The sequence below is a fragment of the Leptinotarsa decemlineata genome, unplaced genomic scaffold, assembly GCF_025532065.1.
Source record: "Leptinotarsa decemlineata unplaced genomic scaffold, Ldec_3_MD MMD2_tig00026336_RagTag_RagTag, whole genome shotgun sequence".
NCBI classification, from domain to species: domain Eukaryota; kingdom Metazoa; phylum Arthropoda; class Insecta; order Coleoptera; family Chrysomelidae; genus Leptinotarsa; species Leptinotarsa decemlineata.
This window is the reverse complement of record NW_027412692.1, coordinates 4,671,874-4,681,121: the sequence shown is the minus strand read 5'-3', so window position 1 is coordinate 4,681,121 and position 9,248 is coordinate 4,671,874. Positions and strand designations below refer to the sequence as shown.

General features: G+C 36.3%; 1 protein-coding gene across 2 annotated transcripts; it reads left to right on the top strand.

Moving 5' to 3' along the window:
- LOC111510127 (uncharacterized) lies at positions 1-8,332 on the top strand. Of its 2 annotated transcripts, none has more exons than XM_023166344.2 (2): positions 1-158; positions 7,801-8,332. In XM_023166344.2, exons 1-2 carry the CDS (start codon positions 126-128, stop codon positions 8,110-8,112), a joined length of 345 nt encoding a protein of 114 aa, XP_023022112.1. In that variant the 5' UTR covers positions 1-125; the 3' UTR covers positions 8,113-8,332. The 2 variants fall into 2 exon arrangements, with proteins under 2 accessions (XP_023022112.1, XP_074039279.1); XM_074183178.1 differs by lacking the exon at positions 1-158 and adding an exon at positions 3,643-3,886.
- Positions 8,333-9,248: the final 916 nt, after the last annotated feature.

Genomic DNA, 9,248 nt, shown 5'->3' with positions numbered 1-9,248 from the left:
ATCAATGTCCTCAGATATTCGTAATTGTGTTCTAAATGAAAAGCAAATATTTTGGTATGATCGTAAATATATATTCGAATATCTTCCACCTTGGATTTAGTTAAAGTTGCCCTACCAATTCAAATATGCTGAGTGGAAGTGCATTTCTGGCAGCGAGCGTGAGTAATTTTTATTCGATATGGGAAGCTAAGATAAGAAGTTGTAATTGAGTTTCTTCTCAAGTAGGTCGCATAAGTTGAAGGTACTTTGACGTGATTACCGTAATGTTTCCAGAAATAAGTTTTTATACAGTTTGTCGTATGCAAGCCTATATTTATTATTTTTTGGGTAGATCTCAGAACGGCGAATGAAAAATATCGATTATCAATTATTTACTATGAAAATTATATTTATTCATCAGAAACTTCATGAAAAAACTTATTAATATAGTTTATTGTATGATTTTCACTATGAATGGTTTTACAAAAACCGCGACACGTGTTTCGCTATGCAATAGCTTCCTCAAGCGAAAAATAATATTTTCAGCCATTCATTTCAATTTTTAATTCAATTTGTACTTTCCGAGATTTCAAATCATATTATACCATATTAGACAATGGAAGTTCGAACTAGTAAAATTCAAACTAGTTTTTGTTTCCACCTCTATATTCTGAAGAATATCAGGTGTAAGTAGCCTACAACACCTAGTTATTTTTTTCCCAAATTGTCTAAAGTTTTGTAAACTTTCGATTCCAAATATCCCCATGAAAAACGTCCACTAGAGTCAAATTGGGTGATTTAGGTGGCCATTCTGAAGAACCCCTCCTTTTAATCTATCGACCTCGAAAGTTATCATCGAGGAACAGTCGCACTGGTATTAGCAATGGGGAGGAGCCTTATCTTGTTGAAAAACTACCCCATTTCACAATAGACGATTTAACCAGCGTTGTTGATATTGACCTTTTAGATTTACTTTCAAAAAGAATGGTCCTTCAATATGGCCACCTAAAAGACAAACTTTGATTTTTCTGATCAAACATTCAGTTTTCGAAGATACTTGGTGTCAATTTGCCGTTCCATATTGGAATTTGAGTTACTTCAGTATCGGAAAGTTTGACGGTTTATCGCAACAAAGCTGAATTACCAGTGACCCGTTCAGAAAGGATCTCACAAAATTCAATCATTGTGTCGAAATCATCTTAGTTCAATTCATTAATCATTCTTTCTGAAATCGTAACGATACAATTTGTGTTGATGTAGAAGTCTGAAAACGTTTGTACGACTCACTGCTGATGTTTGCAACAACTTGGTCAAAAACTGAACATTGTCTATCAAGGCAACGTAGCTCAGAACTGTGTAGGACTGACTATTCCTGAACGATTGTATTGATATTTTCTTACATTTTCAGTCTCCATGAATTTATTCAACAATTGCAATGCATATTAACGTCTTAAATCTCTGTTCGAGTGATTCTCTTGTTAACACGATCAGTGGCCCTTGCAGACACTCCATGTTCGTTATACAAACCCACTAAACATATCCGCTTTCGAAGTAAATAATGACTCGAATTCACAAATGCCAGAAATAAAAAAAATTTATAATGCAACTAAGCTGACAATCACTCTATTTCAGAATATTTTCAACACAATTATCAATTATTTCAGCAGTCACTGGATGATGAAGTTCAGGATCATATTATGTAGGTACTTTTTTTTTATTTAGTTTCATAGGAATACAAACGGGACGAATCCAAAGACAGTATTCGCATATGATTTATAAATGCTATTCTGAGAAAAAAATAGATAATGCAAGCAGTGGTGAAAGAACGCCACAAATTACACATCCGAATTAGGTAGGGAGAAAACAGGTTTCTTTAGTTTCAACACAACGGTGGTCGAGGAATTAGAAAATATATGGATGTCTATAATATTTGAAATATTTTAAATATAATATTGTGTTAAAACAACGATAAAAATAAAATAAATACAACAATAAAAATTAATTGGCGCTCCGGGGCGACTTCATTGATTATTATTATTATTATTATTTATTAACTTCAGGTACAATATAAAATATAGAATATAGACATAGTAAAAACAAGTTAAGTTAATAAACTAAGAAGTCACATAAACTGTTTCCAGTTTGTGTGTGACTGTGAGAATTACAATCAAAGTTAAATCACTTAAAGAAAGCTAATAAAATAATAAAAATACAACATTCATATTCAACCCTAGATATATCCTTATTTACACTTACATTAGCTAAAATACATATATACACATATATACATATATACACACATACATATACATATACACACACATACACACATATACGCATATATACATACATACACATATACACATACATATGGTCAGTTTGTTTTTCGATTTAAAGATATATTTATATAATAACAGAACACTATTTGAGCTTAATAACTATATATGTATAGACACAGAAATATTATCAATACACTATTTTATGTATCTCTGAACGTGGCAAACTGGTAATGTAGTCATTTAATCGTTTTTTAAATTCATTTTGGTTTTTTGAGCTTTTTATTTGATTGGGTAGCGAATTAAAAAATTTGAGGCTGAGGTAGCTGTAGCTTTTTTGTCCTACAACTTTGTTCATAAACGGCATTTTGAAGTTAAGTTGTTTTGTTCGAGTGTTGTATTCGTGTTCTATCTTGGGGTGTTTTTGTTTTGATTTGAAGCATTTTATATTAGAAAGCAGAAGGAAGAGCTGCACGGGATCAAATATATTTGTTTCGTGATAAAGAACATCTGTTGGATGATTCCTCTTTTTTTGAAAATTATTTTAAGGATTCTTTTTTGTGTTATTATCAGTTTATTCATAGTAGTCTTTCCAGCTGATCCCCATGCCAGTATCCTGTAAGTTATATGCGTTTGGATGAGAGCGAAATATAACGTTTTGAGTGTTTTGTTGTCTAATATGTCTCTTAGGACCTTGAAACGGTGCATTAGAAATTGGAGTTTTTTTATTACATAGATTATATGGGATTCCCATTTGAGTTGCGCATTTGCTTTTTCAGCTGCAGGAAAACCCGGAAAAACCTGCAGCACCACATCATCTGAAGATCTTGATCTAACAATGTCCTCTCTCTCATAAAACAAAATGTAGGGTGTCTCCAGAGGCTCCAATAAATTCAATGCATCGCCAGAACACTTCGTGACACGACTATCGTCAAACTTAAACCAGTCCGTTTCTTCTTTGACCAAGGCGTAATAATGACCACAATGAAATATAGTGATATCGGTCAATCAATTCAGAATTTTGAAGATAAATCTGATGCCCGTAATACCTCTTCTTTCAGCAAGACTGATTAGGTTCAATTATCGACAAAGGTAATCACGGTTATTTGGTGAGTTTCTGAAATATTTTTTGTTGAAGTAATTTATGAACATATTTTGAATGGTTTCGATTTGTTACATGTATATATAGAGTGGTCCAACGAAAAGTATTATGAAGAAAAACAACTACAACTCAGTACTTTGAAATGTGTAATTGACTCAGTAGAATCCTACTTCAGCAAGTGCTGAAAATGTGACCCATTTGCTTCCATACAATAATACAGATTTTGTTCAAATCTATTCCTAACATTCTGTAGCATATCAGGTGTTATACTTCTGCACTCTGCTGTAATTCGTTGGCGAAGATCTTCTATGGACTCGGGCTGCGTAGCAAAACATTTATTTTTCAAGTGTCCCTAAAGGAAAAAGTTTAAAGGCGATAAATCAGGTGACCTGGCAGGCCATTCGATGGGGCCTCTCCTTCCAATCCACCGTCCAGGAAACCGGTCATATAAAAACTCTCATACCGGAGCAACATAATGAGGAGGTGCTCCATCTTGCTGGAAATGAAGCCGTTCATCATTATGATTTTGGTAATTTTCAATTATTTACATAATAACATTACAGTAATCACGTCAAAGTACCATCAACTTATGCGACCTACTTGAGAGGATCAAACTGTATCTTCAAGAATGTTCAGGTAGACCCCACTAGTTAAATTCCCAGGAATAAAAAGTGGCCCTACGATATGACTACCTAATATGCCACACCAGACATTAATTTTTTGAGAGTACTGGTTATGGACCTCTTGGATCAAGTGTGGGTTACTGTCATCCCAGTAACGGCAATTATGCCTATTCACAGCTCCATTCAAAAAAATGTACTCTCATCGGAAAAGCACGTGTTGAATGATAGGTGCGGATCATCAATTAGTAGCTGGCTCAGGTGTTCACAAAATTGCAGCCTTCTATCAGGATCATCTTCATTGAGTTCCTGTACTAATTTAATTTTGTACGGATGAAATTTATAGGCTTTTAATATCCGTATTATGGACGAACGGGAGACACCTGAGGCTGCAGCAAGCAGACGGGTACTTTGAGTATGATCTAATTCAACATGTCCCAAAACAGTGACTTCCACTGCTTCATTTCTGATCGGTTTCCGTGGCTGGTGTTTCACATTACAGATAGATCCGGTATCGACAAACTTTTGGACTAACTTGGCAACGTACGAATCATTCACATTTTTTCCGGGATGACTGTTATTAAAGAGGTGAGGCACAACTATTATGTTGGTAATGAAGTTTAACAATTTCAACTCGTTCAGGAATGGAATAAACCAGTTTTACAGTAGAGTTGAAATAATTTCAGAAGCAACCGAACTGAATCAATGAACATTTGCCTAAATTATTTTTGTGCACTTATCTGCTGTTGTTATTTGAACCAAAAAACGCACAAGAGAAATTGAGGAATGTAGTAGTGATAAAAATGCCGTTTTTTTCGCATTTTCACTAAAATATCTAGTAAATGTTCTTGCTTTTTTTATAACTATTCAAGTAAATACAACAAATTAGGTATCATTGGAAAGAGAGTTTTGTGCCCTTTCAAATGATATATCACTCGACCCCACTTTCCACTTGAAATTTTAGGGTTGATACTCACCCTCGCTAGGGGGTTGAAGGCACAGGTAGAAAAATACATCTAAAATGTGTCCCCCTCAAAAGAAAAATTGACCTGTCCAAGCATTTTTGCGTTAAGTTACAAAAAAAGGAGAAAAGCAAGGTGCATACTTTTCGTTGGACCATTCGATATGTGTTAATTCGATGATTCTCACGGACAAAGTATGATGAGCTGTTTTTTGGGTTTTGATCCGTGTTCTGTGTATTTTATCCTCATTAGGATTATTTTCACAACGTTTCGGCAAAGTCCAATTTGTCATCTTCTGGTGATGCCTGGAGTTTTACAACTAGACTCATTCATTCGAACTCTGTGGTGTCTTAATTTATAGGAATGAATGTTCCCATTTACCCGGGTCGCTGCTGTGTTTGCTCGATTACCTGTTTTAGCCCCTTTATCTGAGATGCTTCTCCTGCCTCTGTTATTCTACCTGTATTGTAATGTACTGAGATTTGCTTCTGGGGTTGAGCAATCTGTTTGCTTTTGTAAAGCGAAAAACGGATCTTCATGTTGTTGATTTTCTTTGCACATCATCCCTCTTGTTCATATAACTATGTCGTTTTTCAATTTTGATAGCCTCTCTGATTGTTACACTAGAAATTTCTATTGCTTGCTAGTATTTTTATGTTCTCGAAATTGATGTTGAGTCCTGTCGTCAATAGGTGTTGGAAGAGAGAAGACGTGGGTACTTTTCCCTTCACTGCTAGTTTGTGGTCATCTTTGCATATGTTGATTCGCCTATTGGTCTGGCCGACAGTCTTGTCACAGTCTTGACATGGTAAGGTTGGGTTAGGTCCTGCAAGGGTTTATTGTGGCTCACACTTATTCACTCTCGACCAAATAAACTCAGCTTCTTAACGAAGTTGATTAGTTTGTGATTGGTGATTGGTCTTACAGGTCAGATGGTAAGAGTACGGCTCTGACAAACTTTAAAAACCTGATTCGGTCCCCAGCGGGGTTTATTCCTCCATCTGAGACAGATTTTGGCGGTTTCATAAGGTACCCCGCTCTTGTGGAGACGACTCAGTCGTTTCCTAGCTGCACCACCAAACCTTTTATTTAGGTTCAGTTATAGGATCAGGACTTGGAGAGTTGAGAAGCTCTCGCTCTTGATCTAAATTCACAGGAAGGTCACTTGGAGTCGTAAGCTCGACATCCATCATCTCCTCTGCAGATTCGATTCTGATCTAAATTTACAGGGAGGTCAGCGTCTCTCCATAAAAGTCCCACGAGTAGCTAGGGAAAGAAGATCAATTACGGCAGAGCTCCGCATTACCGTGACAAGAGAGGGCGCCAGGTATCTCCAAGGTTCCGTAGAGACAGCTGATAGGCTCAGTGTCATTCATCCTCTCGGCACGGATACACCCACCTTATGATCAAGCCATTTTTGGGATGTCATTCAGTTAGGGAATAACAGAACCACAAGTGATTCTGTCATTTCCGTATCCAGCGGAGCTACGTGGAAGCAGGCATCCGATGGCCCGTTTGCTCAACCCCCACATCCCAAGCCAATGCACTCGCCAAAAACAGCATGCACAGTGGTTCAGGCAGTGAAAGATGAACAAGGACAGCCTACCCACCATCTTGACATGGTACTTCGTACACTCCTTAGGACTTCAGTGGTATCTGAACATTTGGATCATAGAGCATGGGCGGCGCATTGTCCAATACCACTTTCGTAAAACGATTCGTCTATCAAAATAGGCTTCAGTTTCAGCAATTACCTCTTCATTTGAGCAAAATTTCTCACCGGTGAACATTTATTTGAAGGTCTGCGAACAGCCAGTAGTCGCTGGGAGCCATATCTGGCGAATACGGTGGATATGGGAGCAATTCGAAGTTCAATTCATGTAGTTTTGCCATTGTTTTGATTGAATTGTGACATGGTACCTTGTCTTGATGAAACAAAAATTATTTTCTTCGTTATGTGCGGTCGTTTCTTTGTAATTTCAGACTTAAAATGCTCCAATAATACTATATATTACTCACTGTTGATGATATTTTCCTTCTCATGATAGTCGATAAATATTACACAACGCACATTCCAAATACCAAGAACATAACCTTTCCAGCCGATTGTTGTGCTTTCGGGCCCTTTGGACGAGGTTCACCAATTGCTCTCCACTCAGATGACGACAGTTTTGATTCCGGAGTGAAGTGATGGATCCATGTTTCATCCATTGTAACATATCGATGCAGAAATTCCGGTTTGTCATCTTGAAACATCACCAAACACTGCTCAGAATCATCAAGACGTTCTTGTTTTTGGTTAACAATGAGCTCGCGCAGCACCCACTTTGAACAGAGATTTCTTATAGTCAAATGATCATGCAATATAAAGCCACACAATGTCAGCTAACTCACACAACTTCACTTTTTGATCATTCAAAACGATTTTGTAGATTTTTTATGATTTCTGGTCTTACTGCCTCATTTGAACGTCCACTGCGTTCTGCATCATCGGTGTCTCCACGACCACGTTTGAAGTCAACAAACCAACGTTTAATTGTTATTTCTGATGGAGCGAAGTCCGTATAACCCTTTTTAAGGCATTGCTTCACTTGAACGGTTGTTTCCTATCAAGGAGCAGTGTAAAATTAAAATACAAAATTGTCTTTGATCCATTGTTTTGAAAATAACAAAAGCAGTGTCACTTTCAGCACAATAACTCACAAACTTATGAAGGACTTACTCGTGTTGCCTCGTTTCAAATGGAATGCACTGTATAATGTCAACATTATCGCAAATTCTAAGTCAAGTTGATTTCACTTGGTGACTTCACTTTACATAATTCCTTTTCATCAGTGCCAATAACTTATTTTTCATTTCAGATAATTACCAGGCTTCTGGTCGCTTTGATGATTTTAAACGCATTTTCACTACCTTTTGTGGCATCTACGGAAATTGCTGTATCAGAAAACGATCACAGCGAAAACTCGAAGAAAAGGGAGGACCTCCAGGCTTTCAAAGCAGCAAGCGATAAACAAGATTTATTGAAAGTCGTGCCCAGACAAATTATGCATAATGCATCCAGTAGTTCGGCAGGAAATTATGTTGTCACAGAATCGCAGGAGGCAAAAACGAGAATAAAGAGATCGCCAAGACGAAGAAAATTCAGAATCTTACCCGCTCTGTGTGGATAGTGGTTTGAAGTCTGAATTGAATATATTAATTTTATTTTTTGTTAAAAAATTATCTCGACAGGTGTGGAAACGAAGGTGTATTATTTCTTCATCATCCGTAAATAATAAATCAAACAATTTGTTTTTCATGCTAGATAATTGTTACAAAAGTTTTTTCTGTTTTTGTGAGTCTACTTTGAACTGTAATATATTAATTAATACTTCTGCCAACGTTACACAAGTCAATTAATTCCGTCAATATAAAAATTGTGTGCTCAAGATTTGATGTTGTCGATGAAGGCCTCGTTCTGATTGGCGAAATTTCTACTGATAAGAAAGTTATCGAAGTGCTTTTCGGTATATTTCGTCGATTTCTTCACAATTGGACTCTGTTGTGATGGTTTGTACCAGTTGCAGAAAGTCATAGTGAATCGCTAGTCGGTGACCATCATACAGTAATCATGATCTTATTTGGTAGATTTTTGCCTTCACTCCTGACAATTAATGAAAAACGAAAATTGGTGACATTCCATGTCCATTTTCCACAAGTATTCCGCTCCACCATGATGAAAAATAACAAGAGAAATAAAAAACAAAAGTAGAAGGATGTCTCATGAACGGTCGTTGTCAATTATAAAAAGCAAAAGCTGGAAACTTGAAATGTGAATTATTCACTGCAGTGAAAAGTCACGTCATAGTTTCGAATTTCTATTTCGTGCAATGTAAAAATGTAAATGACAGCGTACGACAAGGAAATAAACTGCATCGTAACTGCATAACGGGTGTTTTATGCATTTCTACTAGATTAAATACCGACGTCGGGATTTTATGGCAAACACTGATAAAGGTCCTGGTGAAATTTAATTTAACGAATCTAATAAATAACTCATACTACATTCATGTCGACGGTTATATTGCTCCTGAGAATTTTGTATCGCTGTGAAAAATCTAAATCTACGTGTATCTTAGTGAAGTTTACACTTCATGTTGTTGGTCAATTGTTTCTTAGCAAATTTTCAACGAGGTATTCAGGGTAGTAACTGGTAATTTTCAAAATAATTCCGTAATGAGTTAAGATTTGTACTACTTTCTTCAGAAAATGAGGTGAATTTTTTTCCTCAAAAAATATTCATATACTCGAAATAGTTCTGATATAT